This window comes from Saccopteryx bilineata, chromosome 5 (assembly GCF_036850765.1).
Source record: "Saccopteryx bilineata isolate mSacBil1 chromosome 5, mSacBil1_pri_phased_curated, whole genome shotgun sequence".
Taxonomy (NCBI): Eukaryota; Metazoa; Chordata; class Mammalia; order Chiroptera; family Emballonuridae; genus Saccopteryx; species Saccopteryx bilineata.
Window position 1 is genome coordinate 264,230,238 of NC_089494.1, and position 21,284 is coordinate 264,251,521.

At 56.0% G+C, this 21,284-nt stretch overlaps 2 protein-coding genes across 4 annotated transcripts in view; both read right to left on the reverse strand.

The window, feature by feature from the left end:
- Positions 1-21,284, reverse strand: part of RGS12 (regulator of G protein signaling 12) — a 147,077-nt gene that overhangs the window by 114,696 nt on the left and 11,097 nt on the right. Inside the window, exon 1 of one of the 3 annotated variants that reach the window (XM_066279763.1) lies at positions 16,944-17,046. The exons of the other annotated variants lie outside the window; for them this stretch is intronic. The gene's annotated coding sequence lies outside the window, so the exon portion shown is untranslated. Of the gene's footprint in view, positions 1-16,943; positions 17,047-21,284 lie in introns of those variants that run through there. 3 annotated transcript variants of the gene reach the window in all.
- LOC136306681 (putative per-hexamer repeat protein 5) lies at positions 17,147-19,202 on the reverse strand. The gene is made up of 2 exons (XM_066233107.1): positions 17,813-19,202; positions 17,147-17,616 (listed from the first exon to the last, which is right to left on the reverse strand). Exons 1-2 carry the CDS (start codon positions 19,200-19,202, stop codon positions 17,147-17,149), a joined length of 1,860 nt encoding a protein of 619 aa, XP_066089204.1.

Genomic DNA, 21,284 nt, shown 5'->3' on the forward strand with positions numbered 1-21,284 from the left:
ACGGGACACAGGGCAGAGTCGGTGACGGGGGCTCAGTGTGCTCACGGCTGTGAGTTCCTGCAGTGACGGGACACAGAGCAGAGTCGGTGACGGGGGCTCAGTGTGCTCACGGCTGTGAGTTCCTGCAGTGACGGGACCCAGAGCAGAGTCCGTGACGGGGGCTCAGTGTGCTCACGGCTGTGAGTTCCTGCAGTGACGGGACCCAGAGCAGAGTCCGTGACGGGGGCTCAGTGTGCTCACGGCTGTGAGTTCCTGCAGTGACGGGACCCAGAGCAGAGTCCGTGACGGGGGCTCAGTGTGCTCACGGCTGTGAGTTCCTGCAGTGACGGGACACAGAGCAGAGTCCGTGACGGGGGCTCAGTGTGCTCACGGCTGTGAGTTCCTGCAGTGACGGGACCCAGAGCAGAGTCCGTGACGGGGGCTCAGTGTGCTCACGGCTGTGAGTTCCTGCAGTGACGGGACCCAGGGCAGAGTCCGTGACGGGGGCTCAGTGTGCTCACGGCTGAGAGTTCCTGCAGTGACGGGACCCAGGGCAGAGTCCGTGACGGGGGCTCAGTATGCTCACGGCTGTGAGTTCCTGCAGTGACGGGACCCAGGGCAGAGTCCGTGACGGGGGCTCAGTGTGCTCACGGCTGTGAGTTCCTGCAGTGACGGGACACAGAGCAGAGTCGGTGACGGGGGCTCAGTGTGCTCACGGCTGTGAGTTCCTGCAGTGACGGGACCCAGGGCAGAGTCGGTGACGGGGGCTCAGTGTGCTCACGGCTGTGAGTTCCTGCAGTGACGGGACACAGGGCAGAGTCGGTGACGGGGGCTCAGTGTGCTCACGGCTGTGAGTTCCTGCAGTGACGGGACACAGAGCAGAGTCCGTGACGGGGGCTCAGTGTGCTCACGGCTGTGAGTTCCTGCAGTGACGGGACCCAGAGCAGAGTCCGTGACGGGGGCTCAGTGTGCTCACGGCTGTGAGTTCCTGCAGTGACGGGACCCAGAGCAGAGTCCGTGACGGGGGCTCAGTGTGCTCACGGCTGTGAGTTCCTGCAGTGACGGGACCCAGAGCAGAGTCCGTGACGGGGGCTCAGTGTGCTCACGGCTGTGAGTTCCTGCAGTGACGGGACCCAGAGCAGAGTCCGTGACGGGGGCTCAGTGTGCTCACGGCTGTGAGTTCCTGCAGTGACGGGACCCAGAGCAGAGTCCGTGACGGGGGCTCAGTGTGCTCACGGCTGTGAGTTCCTGCAGTGACGGGACCCAGAGCAGAGTCGGTGACGGGGGCTCAGTGTGCTCACGGCTGTGAGTTCCTGCAGTGACGGGACCCAGAGCAGAGTCCGTGACGGGGGCTCAGTGTGCTCACGGCTGTGAGTTCCTGCAGTGACGGGACCCAGAGCAGAGTCCGTGACGGGGGCTCAGTGTGCTCACGGCTGTGAGTTCCTGCAGTGACGGGATACAGAGCAGAGTCTGTGACGGGGGCTCAGTGTGCTCACGGCTGTGAGTTCCTGCAGTGACGGGACACAGAGCAGAGTCTGTGACGGGGGCTCAGTGTGCTCACGGCTGTGAGTTCCTGCAGTGACGGGACCCAGAGCAGAGTCGGTGACGGGGGCTCAGTGTGCTCACGGCTGTGAGTTCCTGCAGTGACGGGACCCAGGGCAGAGTCGGTGACGGGGGCTCAGTGTGCTCACGGCTGTGAGTTCCTGCAGTGACGGGACCCAGAGCAGAGTCGGTGAAGGAAGAGGGGGCATGGGTGCAGTTTCCAGAACCCTCTTTGGGTCACGGGACACGCTCATTTCCACGCACTGCGTGTGACAGCACTGCGGAGTCAGTCCACCCAGGAGGCCCCTGAGACACAGAGCAGGGCTGTGCTGGGGGCTGGCCCCACCCAGCTGCAGCTCCCAGGAGGAGAGGGGCGTTGGCACAGACACACCGCTGACACAGGGAGCTGAGGCTCAGGGAGCTGCTCCGATGTTAGGGTGCTGGGGACGCTCCCGACACCCGGCTCCCGGATGCCAGCCAGGGGCAGCCCTGATGCAGGCCTCCTGGAGCTCGGCAGGCAGGCCTGCTGTGAGAACGCTCTTCTAAACAAAACCCTTTAAAGATCACTTTAAAAGGCAATACAGTTAACCAGTGTCACGCCAATAAAATTCAATTTTAAAAACAGCAATATACTAAGTGTTATGTAGTGAAAATAAAAATATAGTAAAAACAAGTTTTTTAAAGAGTGGGTTTAAGTAGGTTTTAACATTATTAGGAGAAATTCTTATGTCTTGGGATCAGGTTTCTGGTAATACAAGCATAATTTAAAGTAAGTTACATACACACAACTGAGAAAACTGGACAGAGTGGGAGGCGATTAAATGACTCCAAGAGCAGCTCTAAGAAGGATGAAAACACTGCCACGTAGGAGGCATGTTTGAATAAAATTACTTCATGACAAGAGTAAAAAAAAAACTTTCAATTTATTTCTAAATTACTATATTATTTAATATCTCAGTGGTGCTAAATTAATCATATAAATATTATGAGTAAACATTTAATATTTAATACTAATCATTAAAAATATATATATTAGAGCATTGGCCTGGTGTGCAGGAGTCCCAGGTTCGATTCCCAGCCAGGGCACACAGGAGAAGCACCCATCTGCTTCTCCGCCCCTCCCCCTCTCCTTCCTCTCTGTCTCTCTCTTCCCCTCCCGCAGCTGAGGCTCCATTGGAGCAAAGTTTGCCGGGCGCTGAGGATGGCTCTGTGGCCTCTGCCTCAGGCACTAGAGTGGCTCTGGTTGCGACAGAGCGACGCCCCAGAGGGGCAGAGCATTGCCCCCTGGTGGGCGTGCCAGGTGGATCCTGGTCAGGTGCATGTAGGAGTCTGTCTCTCTGCCACCCCATTTCCAACTTCAGAAAAATACAAAAAAAAAAAAGTGTGTGTGTGTGTGTGTGTATATATATATATATATACACACACACATACATATATATATATATTAAAGATGTCCAAGAAATGTGTTTTAGTGTCTTCTCATTGGACCTGTTTAAGGGGTGTCATGAGCTGACTAATGTCCCCCCACCACCAAATATGCCCAATCTCCAGAACCATGAATGTCACCTCACATGGCCAGAGGGACCTTGCAGCTGCAATCAGGCGAAGGGTCCTGAGACAGAAGGGTACCCTGGATTCTCCGGGTGGCCTCATGTAACCACGGGGTCCTTGCAGAAGGGGGTGGAGGGTCAGAGTCACAGAGAAGGCCGCGTGATGAGGGAAGCAGAGACGAGGGATGGGCTTAGACAAGAGATGAAGGGCCAGGAGCCAAGGAAGGCAGTGGCATCAGGCAGCTGAAAGGTGAGGAAAGGGGTCCCCCACTCAGGGACCCCCAGAAGGAGCCAGCCTGCCAGCACCTTGACGTTAGCCAGTGAGACTGAGTTTGGACTTCTGAGCCCCAGAATGTGAGAGAGTAAATGCGTGTTGTTCTAAGCCACTAGGTTTGTGATCATTCATTTCAGCAGTCAAAGGAACCTCATTCAAGGGGAGCCGCCATATTGGTGGGCGTTTTGCATGAAATAACCTACGTAAAAATGCTCAGAACAGTGCCTGGCTCCTGGCAGTCACAATAAATCCTGGCTCCTACGGTTCCTGACATGGCTGCAGGGGCTGGCTGTCACTGTGAACTCTCCCAGAACAGAGGCCACTGAGGTCCTTGCTTGCTCCTCCAGGAATAGAAAACCTCCTGGCTTTCTCTTCCAAACAATAACAGATCCTCTGTGGAAGAATGATTCCCCAGTTTTATATGCAGAATCATTCTGTAATTCATCTGACCCCCAGAGTCACGATGCTGTATGGCTAACAGTTTTGTATGCAGTTCACCCAAACATTTCTATTGGATTCTTACTGTCATGTTCCTCTATTGATTAAAAGCAAATTGTTTCTAAATCGTCATACCTACAAGCACATTTTTTTTGTATTTTTCTGAAGTTGGAAACGGAGGCAGACAGACTCCCGCATGCGCCGACCAGGATCCACCCGGCATGCCCACCAGGGGGCGATGCTCTGCCCATCTGGGGTGTTGCTTTGTTGCAACCAGAGCTACTCTAGTGCCCGAGGCAGAGGCCATAGAGCCATCCCCAGGGCCCGGGCCATCTTTGCTCCAATGGAGCCTTGGCTGCGGGAGGGGAAGAGAGAGACAGAGAGGAAGGAGAGGGGGAGGGGTGGAGAAGCAGATGGGCGCTTCTCCTGTGTGCCCTGGCCGGGAATCGAACCCGGGACTCCTGCACGCCAGGCCGATGCTCTACCACTGAGCCAACCAGCCAGAGCCTACAAGCACATTTCATAAGTTCATCCTACAGTTTCATTTTTCCTGAAACTGTATCAATAATTAGTAAAACTAACAAACAGAAGTTCAGAAGAAACCACAGGGCACTAGTTTCCAGCTTCAACTGGCATCTCACCACCTGGGCAATTTGGGGTCCCTCCCCTGCACCCAGAGGCTCTGGGTTGAATGTTTGCATTCCCCCAAACTCATAAGTTGGAATGGACAGTATTTGGAGATGCACCCTTGGGAGTGATTAGGTTTAGATGAGCCCCCATGATGGGACAGTGTCCTTGTACAACGGGAGAAGCAGGACCTCCCCACCACCCCTCCCTGCTCTCCACCAGGAGGACCTGGGAGCAGACAGCCGCCCATGAGCCAGATGCTGGAGCTGCCAGCACCGTGACTCTGGACTTCCAGCCCCGGAACTGAGAAGTGTGTTGCTGTCGTTCAGGCCTCAGCCTGTGGTCTCCTGTTCCTGATAGAGCGCTGAGCTGACAAAGACATTGCTCACCCTCCTCAATCTGCAGAAAGGTAACTGAAGGGCTTCGTGCAGGTGACAGCGGCCGAATGGCACCAACAGCTGTGACACAAGGGTCTCCACTCTCACTATGCCCACTACCAGGGTCAGCCAAGTGCATGCCCAATGGTACTGTCATCCCTCCATTCACTCAAGGGTCAACCCAATGGAACCTAGAATTACCGCATTTCCCCATGTACAAGACCCTCCCATGTATAAGATGCACCTTAATTTTGGTGCCTGAAATTTGAAAAAAATATATTACATAAAAGTTATTGAACTCAAGTTTTATTCATCATAAAACTCATACTGCTCCTCATCACTGTCAAAACTCCCTTCCATTAGCTTGTCCTCATCTGTGTCTGATGACGAATCACTGTCTCCATATATTGCCTCGTCCTCAGTTCCATCTATGGCATTTGAAATGTCACATTTCTTAAATGACTTGAAAATGATCTCAATCTTGGTATTATCTCAGGATCTTTACACCCAGGTACAAACTTCTCGTATAGTTGGCTTCTTCACTCTTCCTGCTGGTGTCCAATTGTCCCCAGAAGACTCCATCCATTGGTTCCATTCATCTCTCATGGCAGCTCTGAAGGGTTGGTTAGAGCTGACATCAAGTGGTTGCAGCTGAGATGTCAAGCCTCCAGGTATGATGGCAATTTTGTGTTTTGCTCTGCAGCAATCTTCTTTGTGTTTTTTTGTTATGTGTGCCCTGAACTGATCAAGCACCAATAGGGCTCCAAACTTTCTCAAACCAGATCTTCATCCCATCCTGTTCCATCCAGCCCTTGTCATGAACATGGACAATCACTCCTCGAGGAATGTCTTCCTTTGGCATTGGTTTGTGTTTGAAAGTCAGCATAGGAGGCAGCTTGGTTCCCTCAGCACAACAAGCCAGAACAACTGGATAATGGCTCTTTTCCTGTCCACTTGTCTTCACAGTTACAGTTTTCACCCCCTTCTTATCAACAGTTCTGTTACTTAGGACATCAAACTGAAGGGGGACTTTGTCCATATTTGCAATCTGTCCCAACTCAAACAGATGTGTCTTCTGACATTGAATGACAAAACGATGAAATTCAAGGACCTTCTGCTCACAGCTTTCAGGCATCCTTTGGGCAAGTCTGGTGCATGTACACACGCTTAGTCCACCCTGTTTCATGAACCTGAAGCACCAATTGTGTCCTCCTTTGAAGTCAGTAACTTCTTTTTCATCAGCAATTCTTCTTGCCTCATGCTGGACCATCTTTGTGGACACAGGAATTCCAATTGCCCTTTGCTATTTAAGCCGTATGTTCAATTTCCTCTCTAAATCAGCCACTTTGCTGACTTGCCTCTCATGGCCTTCTTCTGCCGTGGTGTTTGCAGTAGGGTTTCCTCTTCCTGTAGCCAGTCTCGGATGGACTTCTCAGTTGGAAGAGGACCAAATGTATGTTCAGCAGCACAATTTCCATTCACTTTTGCAAACTTGAATTCAGCACTGTATGAAAATCTTTTCTAAGCCATTTCTGGGCAGAACATGGCAAAACGTAACCTGCTGTCATATACCGGTGACAAGTGTGAAACAGTGAGAGCAAAGACAACAAGAGCAAAAAAGCAGGAAATGCAAGTAAAAAATCTACAGCCACTGTATAAGACGCAGCCAGTTTTTAGACACCAAATTTTTCGGAAGTGGCTGTGTCCTATACATGGGGAAGTACAGTAAACACCAGGCACCACGATGTTTCCCTACTCCTTCCTTTCCAGGGTTTAAATCTGCTATAAAACAAGTCCCATTCCGGTGAATTCCGCCACTCACCGCCCTGGAGTGAGTGCCCACCCCATGCCAGGCAGCATCCTAGACCCAGAAGCTACAGAGAGGGTCCAGGAGTGCCCCGAGTGGGAAGAACAGATGAGGCCAGCGGCCACCCCTCCAGAGCAGAGCGTGTCCAGTCCCAGGCGTACGCTTGGTGCCTGGAGCAGAACGCTCTGCCGATAAGAGGGAAAACCATGCCACGCAGAGGGGACGGGCACAGTGTGCACGACTCAGGCTATCGGTGCAGCCTGCATCTGCCCGTGCAGAGGGGACGGGCACAGTGTGCACGACTCAGGCTATCGGTGCAGCCTGCATCTGCCCGTGCAGAGGAAACGGGCACAGTGTGCACGACTCAGGCTATTGGTGCAGCCTGCATCTGCCCGTGCAGAGGGGACGGGCACAGTGTGCACGACTCAGGCTATCGGTGCAGCCTGCATCTGCCTATGCAGAGGGGACGGGCACAGTGTGCACGACTCAGGCTATCGGTGCAGCCTGCATCTGCCCGTGCAGAGGGGACGGGCACAGTGTGCACGACTCAGGCTATCGGTGCAGCCTGCATCTGCCCGTGCAGAGGGGACGGGCACAGTGTGCACGACTCAGGCTATCGGTGCAGCCTGCATCTGCCCGTGCAGAGGGGACGGGCACAGTGTGCACGACTCAGGCTATCGGTGCAGCCTGCATCTGCCCGTGCAGAGGGGACAGACAGTGTGCACGACTCAGGCTATCGGTGCAGCCTGCATCTGCCCGTGCAGAGGGGACGGGCACAGTGTGCACGACTCAGGCTATCGGTGCAGCCTGCATCTGCCCGTGCAGAGGGGACGGGCACAGTGTGCACGACTCAGGCTATCGGTGCAGCCTGCATCTGCCCGTGCAGAGGGGACGGGCACAGTGTGCACGACTCAGGCTATCGGTGCAGCCTGCATCTGCCCGTGCAGAGGGGACGGGCACAGTGTGCACGACTCAGGCTATCGGTGCAGCCTGCATCTGCCCGTGCAGAGGGGACGGGCACAGTGTGCACGACTCAGGCTATCGGTGCAGCCTGCATCTGCCCGTGCAGAGGGGACGGGCACAGTGTGCACGACTCAGGCTATCGGTGCAGCCTGCATCTGCCCGTGCAGAGGGGACGGGCACAGTGTGCACGACTCAGGCTATCGGTGCAGCCTGCATCTGCCCTTGCAGAGGGGACACTTTGTGAGAACAATGCTCAGTTGATCAGGATTGTGCCACCAAATGTTAGACATTCACAGTGCCACAGGCCTGGGCTGAGCACAGGCCAAAAGACCAAAGCAATAAAGAACAGTGCATGAGGCATGATCCAAGGAGACACTGAGCAGCACAGGGCAGATAGCACCCAGTGCACGGGGAGGAGTGAGCGCTCAGGGTAGTGCCAGACAACACTCACACCTGCAGTGCTAGGATGGGCAGGGTCCTCAGGACGTCACACACAGTCACACGTGTGCCCATGACCAGCATCACGTAAAGCAGGTAAGATTATTATCTCCATTTTGCAGATGAGGAAATGGAGGCACAGAGAAGTTAAGTAACTTAGCTAAGACTGCAAAGCCAAGCCTGACTTGTGGTGGCGCAGTGGATAAAGTGTCAACTTGGAACGCTGAGGTCGCTGGTTCAAAACCCTGGGCTTGCCTGGTCAAGGCACATACGGGAGTTGATGCTTCCTGCTCTTCCCTCCTTGTCTGTCTGTCTCTTTCCTTTCCCTCTAAAAAAAGGAATAAATCTAAAGAAAAAAAAGACTGCACAGCCAATTAGTGTCAGAAGTGGATTGGAACTCGAGCTGTTCTCGGCTTTCTATACCACACACAGGGGTTCTTGGAGGAAGTGGAAGTGCCTCGGCTGAGGGAGCAGGCGCTGTCCACTTCCACAGTTCCTCCAACACTGGGGACGCCCCATCAGCCTGGCCCCAGTCAGTACAGGGGCCTGGTGGCACCATGCTGCCTTCTCTAACTGGGATCTGCCCACCAACAGACCCCAGCCCCTCATGCCTGCCCCCAAAGCCATCCTATCCCAGCCGCTATCTCCAATCACCACCCTGGTACTGCCCATGGTGCCAAATACCCACCAGACACCACCTCTCCCAACACCTCCATTGGGAACATGCACTCAAAACACCCTCCACACAGACACACGCTGACCGTCCCTGTGTCTCAGCCACCTCCCCCTCCAGTCCATCCTAGTGGCCACCACCTGCCCCTTGAGATGCTTTCCCGAGCCCCAGACCCTCTTCCAGCCCAGCCCCTGACCCAGGCTGACCTGGACCCGCCCTCCCTACAGAGCAGGTGCCCCCAACACCAAAAAGGACAATGGCTGATTCTCAGCCCTCCAAGACCACTTCTGGGCCATTTAGTCACCAACAACCAACAACCAACGCCCTTGCCATGCTATGAGCCTGAAAGGATCCCTTTCCAGCCCTTGCCACCTGACCCACCTGCTGTTCATCTGTGTCACCGAGTGCTGACAAGGCACACGACTGGGCCAGGCACAAGCTGCCACATGAGGGGAGACTCCCTTCCCGAGGGGTGCTGGCTCCCTAGCTATGCAGCACCCCCCACCTCTGCACACCTGGGGCTCACACACAAGGCCTGGACAGCAGTGCCCAAGGGGCCTGAGGGGCACAGCACACCCAGCAGGCACCCTCTGGTAGTCACAGCCCCCACCCCCTGCACTCCATGGAAGGTGCTGTCCACTCCCTCAGCCCAGGTCAGGACCTCTTGTCTGTCTCCCTGTCCCTCATCCCTTCAGGGCCCATTTCCTCTCTAAACTTCAGTACCCTCCCCCAAGGTATTGGTGGGTGACCACAAGCTCCCCCCACTTCCCTGGGAAACTGGGCCCACCTCAAGGTTCTGGTCTCCCACGTGCTGGTCACCGGCCCCGCCTCTCCTGAAAGCTTGGGGGCACCTCAGTACCAACCAAGCAACAGTCAAAACACACTCTCGGCCCTGGCCGGTTGGTTCAGTGGTAGAGCGTCAGCCTGGCGTGCGGGAGTCCCGGATTCGATTCCCGGCCAGGGCACACAGGAGAGGCGCCCATCTGCTTCTCCACCCCTCCCCCTCTCCTTCCTCTCTGTTTCTCTCTTCCCCTCCCACAGCCGAGGCTCCACTGGAGCAAAGATGGCCCGGGCCCTGGGGATGGCTCTGTGGCCTCTGCCTCAGGCGCTAGAATGGCTCTGATTGCGGCAGAGTGACGCCCCAGAGGGCAGAGCGTCGCCCCTGGTGGGCGTGCTGGGTGGATCCCGGTCGGGCGCATGCGGGAGTCTGACTGCCTCCCCATTTCCAGCTTCGGAAAAATACAAAAAAAATAAAAATTAAAAAAAAAACAACACCACACTCTCTTCCCAGAGTGGCCCCTCTCAGTGACTAGCTGCCATTCCCACAGACTCACAGGCAGGACACAAGTGGTACTCCCAGAGGGACTCCCAAAATCCTTATCAGGACACATGGAGATTCAGAAAGATTCAACCTCAAAAGCAGGCTATCACAAATAAGGAACAATCATGCAAACAGAGTCTACAAAAATGTACAAACAACACAGGCTAGAGGGTAACACAGGGCAGCTTCTGCAGCAGAGCAGGGACCAGGAGATGGAAGACGCACTGCAGAAAGCTGTAAGACCACCCAGGAGCTGCCACGCAGAGAAGGATAGAACGGAGGGGAAGAAAACACACAGCCAATTCAATGAGTCTCTGTTCATCTGTCCAGGCATCCCCCACAAAGGGCAGCCAGAAAGGATCTCCCCAAGTCTGCAGGTTATATTTGGGGTTGTAGGACTTAAATTGTAGATTCAGTGTTCTCTTTGGAGAACACAAAGTTCTCTTTGGAGAACCTTGGAGACAGCTGAAATTGCAGCAGCTAGAGCTTAGTATTTAGTGAAATATTTGGCCTTGTTTGATGGGGGTGGGGGGAGGAAGAAGGACTGAGAGAAAGAAACCTCAAGAAAAAGCAGAGGGATCCTGCAGCCACCAAGACACAGGGAGCACTCCCCAGCTCCACCTCCATGACTCAGGGGCGTGGGCTATGGACTCAGGCTCCGGGGGACAGAAAGCTTCACTGGAAGCCACCAGTTAATGCCAGTCTGAGGGAGTGGCTCACAACCAGGCTGCTTTCACATGAGCAGCTGGTGCCCACAGCTCAGGGGACACAGCTCTGGCTATGGGTAGGTAGATGGGTGGTGGGTGGTGGGTGGATGATGGCTAAATAGATGGATAAGCAGAGGGGACAGAGGAATGAACAGAAGGGTGGGCAGGTATGTGGGTGGGTGGGTGAATGGATGGACTCAATTCAGTAGTGGTGGTCAATGTTTGTCCAATAACAAATTCTGGTTGACTAGTTGATCCAAAAATTAATGGACCATTTCCCAGAGTTACAGAAAAACAAGACCCTTTAAATTCAAAGGCCCCACCAAGTACTAACGTGCTGAGCAGGGCAAGTGAAAAAAGCCCCCCCGAAACTTTCAGAGAGAAAAGATGCGCTCACGCAAAGGAACAGAATCTGGCAGCCAATGTCTAAGGGGGGAGGACCTGGCGGGCAAGGCCCTGTGGCCCCACGTGCTTGTCGAAGAACAAACATGTAAGGTGAGAAGGCGGGAGGCAGCGAGGGCCGGGGTGCCCTAGTGCGTCCGCAGCGCACCTGCAGACTGGCCACACTCCTGGGTGCAGCTGGCAGCCCAAGTATTTGTGTGAGCAAGTCCATTGTTAACGCCACACCCGAGACTTCAACCTGTGGTAGCTCTAAACCAGTGATGGGCACTCTTTTGAGCTTGGTGTGTCAAAATTCGCCAAAAAACCGAGCATAACTCAGATGGTGTGTCACTTCGAGAAAAAAACCATAATTTTGTGATATTTATAGTTTAAATAACAAAAATGTATAATTGTAATATATAACTGTATTTAATAAACCAAAACTAATTATTTAACTTAGCTGCTTAGTGACTTCTTTGTTCATCTGTCAGTCGGTTTCTTTTGTTGGTCTTGATATTATTTAACTTGTGTGGGGTGCTGTGAACTAAGATAAATGAGAGGGAGGGGGAATTCTTTAACTAACCTGCCTATTAGTGACTTTTTTGTTGCTGAATTTCATTGGCTAAATCTTCAATTGAAGGTTGGTATTTTGTACACTTCAAGCCCAAGCAAGTGCTACTAACTTCATCTGTCAATCTGTTTCTTTTGTTGGTTTTGATGTTATTTAATGCTGAGAATAAGGTCTCACAAAAGTATGTAGAGGGAAAAATTGTGAGTAAAACCATTGCTATATTTTTCAGGGTGCTAAAAATGTCTGGTAATCGGTTCCAGGCACTCCAAATTTCCTGTCCGTAGTGGCACTCCTCTTGATTCTCCAAGTGGCACCTTTCCAGATTCTCAAGCTTTGACCTCAAGTCAACAAACACCTGAGCCCAGATGCTGTCTTGAAATTCTGCAAGTTGCATCTTATGTAAATTAAGATGGTTGCCGCTATTTCTAATGGTGAGATAGGGCACCCATAGCACAGGCCCTCGCCTCTCCCAGCCTCCCCCTCACTTATCTCAGTAATGATGATCAATTAGAAATCCACGACACCCCAGAACAGTAGATTGGATGATGGTTGCTGTGGTTATGTGGTTGCTGGTAATGGCGATCACAGGGCCCCCAGAGATGCGTCCCCCGCGGCATTCCACTGCTCCCTGCTCCCCCAGCGGGAAGTGAGGTCAAAGATCCCCTAACAGCCTAACCAGAAGTCCCAGAACTAGACGCTCTGTGCCGGAGTTCTGTTGTTTTGGCCTAGAGACCCCCAGCACAGAGTGTCTACGCTACAGCAAATGTTTTATCCTCGGCTACTGCACCTGGCCGTGCAGGAGCCAAGGATGAAACGTCCTTCTCGGCATGCGGCCCCATACTTCTCTGGTATGCGCCTGCATGCGGCCACGTGTCATCGAAAATGGCTACGCGTGTCAATGCTGACACGCGTATCATAGGTTCGCCATCACGGCTCTAAACTGTGAGGGTGACCAGAAAAAGTAGCATGTGTCAGCTCACCATTTTAGTGTGATGGTCAGCCTCGAGCAAGGGAGGCTGCAATGAGGTTTTCTGTGTTGGAGTCCGTCCCACTGCCATTACCAGTGGATGAACTGGATATTCCTGACTGGGAGCAGTCTCCTACCAATACCATTAGTCTAACTCCTCGGATTACGTTTCTCTTTGTTCACCCACCATGCAAGCTCTAGCCCAGGGCTGGGCTGCCTTGGGAGGGACCAGCCCTGCCCCCACGTAAACATCAGCAGAAGAGCAGACTGAATTAGTCACCCAGCTAAGCAGGCAGATGCGCTGCAGGCAAAGAACCCTCCAAATTTGGTCGCACCCTCTTGAACTCCAAGAATCTGATAAACAAGTCCCCGTGCACTTCCTCTGCCCAGGCCCCAGACACAGAGTGGGGTGAGCTGGAGCCCAAACACCCCAGGCAAGGAAAACTGCCCCCCCTCCCTAAAACACTTCGTGGGCTTTGGGAACAAAGAAGGAAGTGCTCTTTCTAAAGCGAATGCTGGTCAGGCAGTCCCTTCTCAGTGCAGAACTTACACCTTTCCCTCAACACCAGAGGCACTAAGACAGCTCTGCAATACAAAAGGAGCTAGCTACTGGTCCTCTCCAACCCACAAACACCCAGGTGCTGTGTCCTGTTCACGCACTGTTCTAGGAACAGGGAACACGGAGACAAGAGGTCCATTTGGGGGGGCTGCCTGTCCTGGAGGAACATCCTGGGGACCCCATTCTGAGAGAGCCTGACATGGAGTGGCCTGTCCCAGGGAGACCATCCTAGGCGGGGCCTATGAGGGGCCTACCCTGGGGGGGCCTGCCTAAGGGAGCCTGCTTTGAGGGACTCCATCCTGGAAGAGCCTGTCCTCGGAGACCTGTCCTGGGGGACCCTGTCCTGGGGGAACTTGTCCTGGGGGACCCTGTCCTGGGGACCCTGTCCTGGGGGGCCTGTCCTGGGGGCCCTGTCCTGAGGGGCCTGTCTTGGAGGACCTGTCCTGGGGGAACTTGTCCTGGGGGAACTTGTCCTGGGGGACCCTGTCCTGGGGGAACTTGTCCTGGGGGACCTGTCCTGGGGGAACTTGTCCTGGGGGGCCCTGTCCTGGGGGGCCTGTCCTGGGGGAACTTGTCCTGGGGGGCCCTGTCCTGGGGGGTCCTGTCCTGGGGGCCCTGTCCTGGGGGAACTTGTCCTGGGGGGCCCTGTCCTGGGGGGTCCTGTCCTGGGGGCCCTGTCCTGGGGGAACTTGTCCTGGGGGCCCTGTCCTGGGGGCCCTGTCCTGGGGGAACTTGTCCTGGGGGCCCTGTCCTAGGGGCCTGTCCTGGGGGGCCTGTCCTGGGGGCCCTGTCCTAGGGGCCTGTCCTGGGGGGCCCTGTCCTAGGGGCCTGTCCTGGGGGGCCTGTCCTGGGGGGCCTGTCCTGGGGGAACTTGTCCTGGGGCCCTGACCTGGGGGCCCTGTCCTAGGGGCCTGTCCTGGGGGCCCTGTCCTAGGGGCCTGTCCTGGGGGGCCTGTCCTGGGGGAACTTGTCCTGGGGAACCCTGTCCTGGGAGGCCTGTCCTAGGGGCCTGTCCTGAGGGGCCTGTCTTGGGGGGCCCTGTCCTGGAGGACCCTGTCCTGGGGGGCCCTGTCCTGGGGGGCCCTGTCCTGGGGGGCCCTGTCCTGGGGCCCTGTCCTGGGGGGCCCTGTCCTGGGGGGCCTGTCCTGAGGGGCCCTGTCTTGGGGGACCTGTCCTGGGGGAACTTGTCCTGGGGGCCCTGTCCTGGGGGCCTGTCCTGGGGGGCTCTGTCCTGGGGGACCCTGTCCTGGGGGGCCCTGTCCTGGGGGGCCTGTCCTGAGGGGCCCTGTCTTGGGGGACCTGTCCTGGGGGAACTTGTCTTGGGGGGCCCTGTCCTGGGGGGCCCTGTCCTGGGGGAACTTGTCCTGGGGGCCCTGTCCTGGGGGCCCTGTCCTGGGGGACCCTGTCCTGGGGGGCCCTGTCCTGAGGGGCCCTGTCCTGGCGGAACTTGTCCTGGGGGGCCCTGTCCTGGGGGGCCCTGTCCTGGGGGGCCCTGTCCTGGGGGAACTTGTCCTGGGGGGCCCTGTCCTGAGGGGCCCTGTCCTGGCGGAACTTGTCCTGGGGGGGCCCTGTCCTGGGGGAACTTGTCCTGGGGGGCCCTGTCCTGAGGGGCCCTGTCCTGGCGGAACTTGTCCTGGGGGGCCCTGTCCTGGGGGCCCTGTCCTAGGGGCCTGTCCTGGGGGGCCCTGTCCTGGGGGACCCTGTCCTGGGGGGCCCTGTCCTGGGGGAACTTGTCCTGGGGGGCCCTGTCCTGGGGGACCTGTCCTGGGGGGCCCTGTCTTGGGGGACCTGTCCTGGGGGGCCCTGTCCTGGGGGGCCTGTCCTGGGGGGCCCTGTCTTGGGGGACCTGTCCTGGGGGGCCCTGTCCTGGGGGGGCCTGTCCTGGGGGGCCCTGTCCTGGGGGCCCTGTCCTAGGGGCCTGTCCTGGGGGGCCTGCTTTCTGGCAGCGCAGCAATAGTGAAAACAGTCCAGCAGGTTCAGTCAGGGCCCTCCGACTGCAGAACCAGATGCAGGAGGCCCAGCCCTGGCACACATGTGACCTTGGTGGTGACAACCTTGGTACCATGAACAACAGACCACAGCGCCCCCTGCCTGAGGCAGTGAGGGTCAGTGAGGTCATATGGGAGAAGCCTGGGAGAAGTCCACTTGCCTTCAAGGTCAGCTGTGGCTTCACCCTTGCCTCGTGGTCAGAGATGAAGACGGCCTTCTCTCCCCAGACACACCCCAGTCCTCAGCAGGCACAGAGCAGTGGGGAGTGGCCCCTGCAGTGTGCACCTGCGGCTGCTGCGGGGATGGCAAGGCTGGGACACACACACCTCCAGGCCCCGGGAGCAGACTAGCAAGGCAGGCTGCACAGGTGGGGACACGACCATCGCCTCAGACCGCCACCCTCCCAGAGTGGAGCGCGCACCTCCGGAGCAGGGGCAGGAGGCGAGCACCCCCTGGGGCGGGGGCGGGAGGCGAGCTCCGGAGGGGGGGGCAGGAGGCGAGCACCCCCTGGGGCGCGGGTGAGCAAAGGCCCCAGGCCAATCAACAACCTGGATCAGCACAACTCAGAAGAGTGAAGGAATGAAAGGGAACCAAACAGCAGAAAGCTGACAAAATCCCACTGACATGTGTCCAAGCTCCCTGAAGTAAAGCTAGAGTCCCTCCTTCCCTATTCCCAAAACCTATCACCCCTTAACCCCTTAACCCCACTCCTCCAACCACAGCTGTCGGCCTAACCGCTGGTTCATCAGGCAACAGGTGTAAAGTCCCCCCGCCGTGTCTCTGAAGACATCCCAACCCAAAGAGCAGCAGGGTGCACGGTGAATTCCTCGCCACAACGAGGACCATTACTAGGAGCACCGGAATGCCCGGGTCACAAAGGGTCTTCTGTCCCACCAAGGGTCTGAAACTTGCCCGCACGCCTGCGGGAGAGTTTCTTATGGACACATCCTAGCAGAAAGATGCAGGCTTTATGTCTCACTGACCCACTGGCCTGCTGACAGCATATCCATGTACATTCCTGGTCCAGTGCTGACCCCTGGTCCAGCAGCCTCTCACAGACTGCCGCAGCCTCTCACGTCAGCCGTGGGGTGGCCTCCAACAACAAATTCAGGCTCTCCAGCAACCAGATCACCACGGTCACCTACATCTCAGAGGAGGTGAGTACCTTACATGAGGAAGGTACTCCTCAGGTGCACACAGGTGCCTAGCTGACACACCCAGGTCGTATCTCTGTGCTGCTCTGACCCCGTTCCTGACCATGCCCGCAGTGTCCAGAAGCAGGGCCACACACTGCTCCACTGCATGGCTGGTGTGCACTGCTCGCTGCCCTCTGCCCCGCCTACCTCGTCAAGTACCCAGCCATGTCCCTGCTGGACACCCACATGTGGACCAAGTCATGTTAGCCCATTATCCAGCCCAACAACGGCTTCTGGGAGCCGCTCACCCACTATGAGTCCCAGCTCTTTGGCAAGAACTCTGCACATGGTCAGATTCCCTGTGGGAGTGATCCCTGATACCCGCTGCTGATTCCACCGTGAGCCATGCCACCAGCCCCCACACCAGGGTCAGAGGTGCAGACCTCCTGTTGATCCTACACTGAGATCTGAACTTAAACATTCTACATCTGTGATACAGGAAAAAGCAGGCGATGCCTTGTTATCAGAGCAATAAAAAAGGGTGCTGTAACTTAAAAAAAAAAAGAAAAGGCAGCAGAAGCAGCCCACAAAGCAAGTCTTTGTCCAACAGCAGCCAGGGTGCTGCCAACAACGACCTTACTGACCTGGGAAGCGGGTCTTCTGAGGCCACGGCCACCACGTGCGCCCGCAGGTGGATCCTCGCCCACCGCGGCTCTGGCCAACCGTGTGTGTGAGCCCCGGGACAGAGGACCCAGCGAGCCTCACCTAGGTTCCTGACCACAGCAACTCTTGAGATAATAACAGCCGTTGTTATAAGCTGCGATGATCTACCCCAGCAATCATGACATCACAGGCTAAATGTGCCAACTCCATTTTGCAAACAAGGAAACCGAGGCTCGGGCACCGTGCCTGTGACCGTGCCTGTGACCGTGCCTGTGACCGTGCCTGTGACCTTGCCTGTGACCGTGCCTGTGACCGTGCCTGTGACCGTGCCTGTGACCGTGCCTGTGACCGTGCCTGTGACCTTGCCTGTGACCGTGTCTGTGACCTTGCCTGTGACCTTGCCTGTGACCTTGCCTGTGACCGTGTCTGTGACCTTGCCTGCGACCTTGCCTGCGACCGTGCCTGTGACCTTGCCTGTGACCGTGCCTGTGACCGTGCCTGTGACCGTGCCTGTGACCTTGCCTGTGACCGTGCCTGTGACCGTGCCTGTGACCTTGCCTGTGACCGTGTCTGTGACCTTGCCTGCGACCGTGCCTGCGACCGTGCCTGTGACCGTGCCTGTGACCGTGCCTGCGACCGTGCCTGCGACCGTGCCTGCGACCGTGCCTGTGACCGTGCCTGCGTGCCTGTGACCGTGCCTGCGACCGTGCCTGCGACCGTGCCTGTGACCGTGCCTGCGTGCCTGTGACCGTGCCTGCGACCGTGCCTGTGACCGTGCCTGCGACCTTGCCTGTGACCGTGCCTGTGACCGTACCTGCGACCTTGCCTGCGACCTTGCCTGCGACCGTACCTGCGACCTTGCCTGCGACCGTGCCTGCGACCTTGCCTGCGACCTTGCCTGCGACCTTGCCTGCGACCGTGCCTGCGACCTTGCCTGCGACCGTGCCTGCGACCGTGCCTGCGACCTTGCCTGCGACCGTGCCTGCGACCTTGCCTGCGACCGTGCCTGCGACCTTGCCTGCGACCTTGCCTGTGACCGTGCCTGTGACCTTGCCTGTGACCGTGCCTGTGACCGTGCCTGTGACCGTGCCTGTGACCTTGCCTGTGACCGTGCCTGTGACCGTGCCTGTGACCGTGTCTGTGACCTTGCCTGTGACCGTGCCTGTGACCGTGCCTGTGACCTTGCCTGTGACCGTGTCTGTGACCTTGCCTGTGACCGTGCCTGTGACCGTGCCTGCGACCGTGCCTGCGACCGTGCCTGTGACCGTGCCTGTGACCGTGCCTGCGTGCCTGTGACCGTGCCTGTGACCGTGCCTGCGTGCCTGTGACCGTGCCTGTGACCGTGCCTGTGACCGTGCCTGCGTGCCTGCGACCGTGCCTGCGACCGTGCCTGCGACCTTGCCTGTGACCGTGCCTGTGACCGTACCTGCGACCTTGCCTGCGACCTTGCCTGCGACCGTACCTGCGACCGTGCCTGCGACCTTGCCTGCGACCGTGCCTGCGACCGTGCCTGCGACCTTGCCTGCGACCGTGCCTGCGACCTTGCCTGCGACCTTGCCTGTGACCTTGCCTGTGACCTTGCCTGTGACCGTTCCTGGGACCGTGCCTGTGACCGTGCCTGTGACCTTGCCTGTGACCTTGCCTGTGACCTTGCCTGTGACCGTGCCTGTGACCTTGCCTGTGACCGTGCCTGTGACCTTGCCTGTGACCGTGCCTGTGACCGTGCCTGTGACCGTGTCTGTGACCTTGCCTGTGACCGTGTCTGTGACCTTGCCTGTGACCGTTCCTGTGACCGTTCCTGGGACCGTGCCTGTGACCGTGCCTGTGACCGTGCCTGTGACCGTTCCTGGGACCGTGCCTGTGACCGTGCCTGTGACCGTGCCTGTGACCTTGCCTGTGACCTTGCCTGTGACCGTGCCTGTGACCGTGCCTGTGACCTTGCCTGTGACCGTTCCTGGGACCGTGCCTGTGACCTTGCCTGTGACCTTGCCTGTGACCGTGCCTGTGACCGTGCCTGTGACCTTGCCTGTGACCGTGCCTGTGACCGTGCCTGTGACCTTGCCTGTGACCGTTCCTGGGACCGTGCCTGTGACCTTGCCTGTGACCGTGCCTGTGACCTTGCCTGTGACCGTGCCTGTGACCTTGCCTGTGACCGTGCCTGTGACCGTGCCTGTGACCTTGCCTGTGACCGTGCCTGTGACCGTGCCTGTGACCTTGCCTGTGACCGTACCTGTGACCATGAGGACTCACACCAGGGCTACTTCAGCTGGGCTCTTCGGTTAGCCACACCCTGTCCACTCCCATCTATCAGCACACAAGCAATACCTATGTAGAAACTGACCTCCCTTGAAGTATTTCTGCTGACAAAAATTATTAACTTGGTTCTCAAAGACTCTATCTCAATTCCCTGGCCGCTTCATCCCCCAAATCTGAACACTAACATAAGTTTAGGAAGCATATATAAAATGTGCCCATTCAGCATTTTATTATACAGAGATTTTGTGTGGGTTTCTTAAAAATGTCAATTCTTGATGTTTTACCACTTCAAGCCCCAAGAAATCAACAGGCCACGCTGCAGGGCGCGTCAGCGGCCTTGGTCCGGCTCCAGGAGCACGGCTCCCTGCCTCCGCGGTCTAGGTCGCCGCCATGTAGCCATGCAACGAAAAGCAGCTCTTGGAATTAGGAAATGAGGAGAAAGAAATAAGGGAGAGAAGAAATTAAAGACTAGCAAATTTGAGGACATTTCATTTCTTTGAACACATCAGAAATTTTTATACACAATTATTACTCACAATCTAATAATGTTCAAAGAACTGGAATTCCGAAAATATACAGTTGAAGAAATATAGTCATGTACCACATAAAGTTTGAAATGCTAGCCTTACACTCATCCCCCTGAGCTCTCTTCCGGCCCGGCTGCAGAGGAAGAAGGGGCAGCCCCTGAAAGAAGGGCGCGCCCACAGCCCCCAGCAGAAGGGCGCCGGGAACAGGATCCCTGCCCTGCCGCTTAAATATTTTATCGCAGCTCCTGGTGTCCCCGCCTACAGAAGGCCTCACACCAGCCAGCATCTTTAACCTAGACCTTTTCCTTTTTTAATATGTAGAGAAGAAAATCTAGAGTTAGTAGAAAAGATAATATTCTAAGTTACAAAGGTCCGTTTCACTGGTTCAAAAATATTAATATACAGTTGACCCTTGAACAACGAGGGGGTTAGAGGCACCGAATATCCACATATAACTTTTGACTCCCCCAAAACTTAACTACAGTCCCTTGATATCTGTGAGAAATTGGTTCTAGGACCCCCCACACACACACAAGACACCAAAATCCAAGGAGGCTCAAATCCCTCCTACAAAATTGCATGAAACCATGCAGCTGGCCCTCCACATCCGAGGATTCCCAACCATGGATCAAAAATACTGTTTTCAGCCTGACCAATGGTGGCTCAGTGGATAGAGTGTCAACCTGGGACAATGAGGTTCCAGGTTCAAAACACGGAGGTCCCCACCTTGAGCACCAGCTCACCAGCTTGGGATCAACATGATCCCAACATCACTGGCTTAAGCCCAAAGGTCACTGGCTTGTAGCCCAAAGTCACTGGCTTGAGCAAGGGGTCACAGCTAGCTTGAACATCCTCTGCCCACCAAGGCATATATGAGAAGCAATTCATGAACAACTAAAGGTAACTCAACTACAAGTTGATGCTTCTCTTAAAAAAAAAAAATACTGTTCTCAGCCCTGGCCGATTGGCTCAGTGGTGGAGCATCGGCCTGGCGTGCAGGAGTCCCAGGTTCGATTCCCGGCCAGGGCACACAGGAAAAGCGCCCATCTGCTTCTCCACCCCTCCCCCTCTCCTTCCTCTCTGTCTCTCTCTTCCCCTCCCGCAGCGAGGCTCCATTGGAGCAAAGATGGCCCGGGTGCTGAGGATGGCTCTGTAGCCTCTGCCTCAGGCACTAGAATGGCTCTGATTGTGGCAGAGCGACGCCCCAAGATGGGCAGAGCATCGCCCCCTGGAGGGCATGCCGGGTGGATCCCGGTCGGGCACATGCGGGAGTCTGTCTGACTGTCTCCCCGTTTCCAGCTTCGGAAAAATACAAAAAAAAAAAAATACTGTTCTCAATCTGAGGTTGGTCGAATCCAAGGAAGGGAAACTCAGGGATACTGAGGGCCGACTGGATTTACTGAAAACAATCTATGTCTAAGTGGGCCTGCACAGTTCACACCCGTGTTGTCCAAAGGTCACCTGCATTCCATGTTGCTTCTAATCCTCTGTAATGTCAAGTTTACACCAAGCAAAATCCATAGGATAACAAGTTGAGAG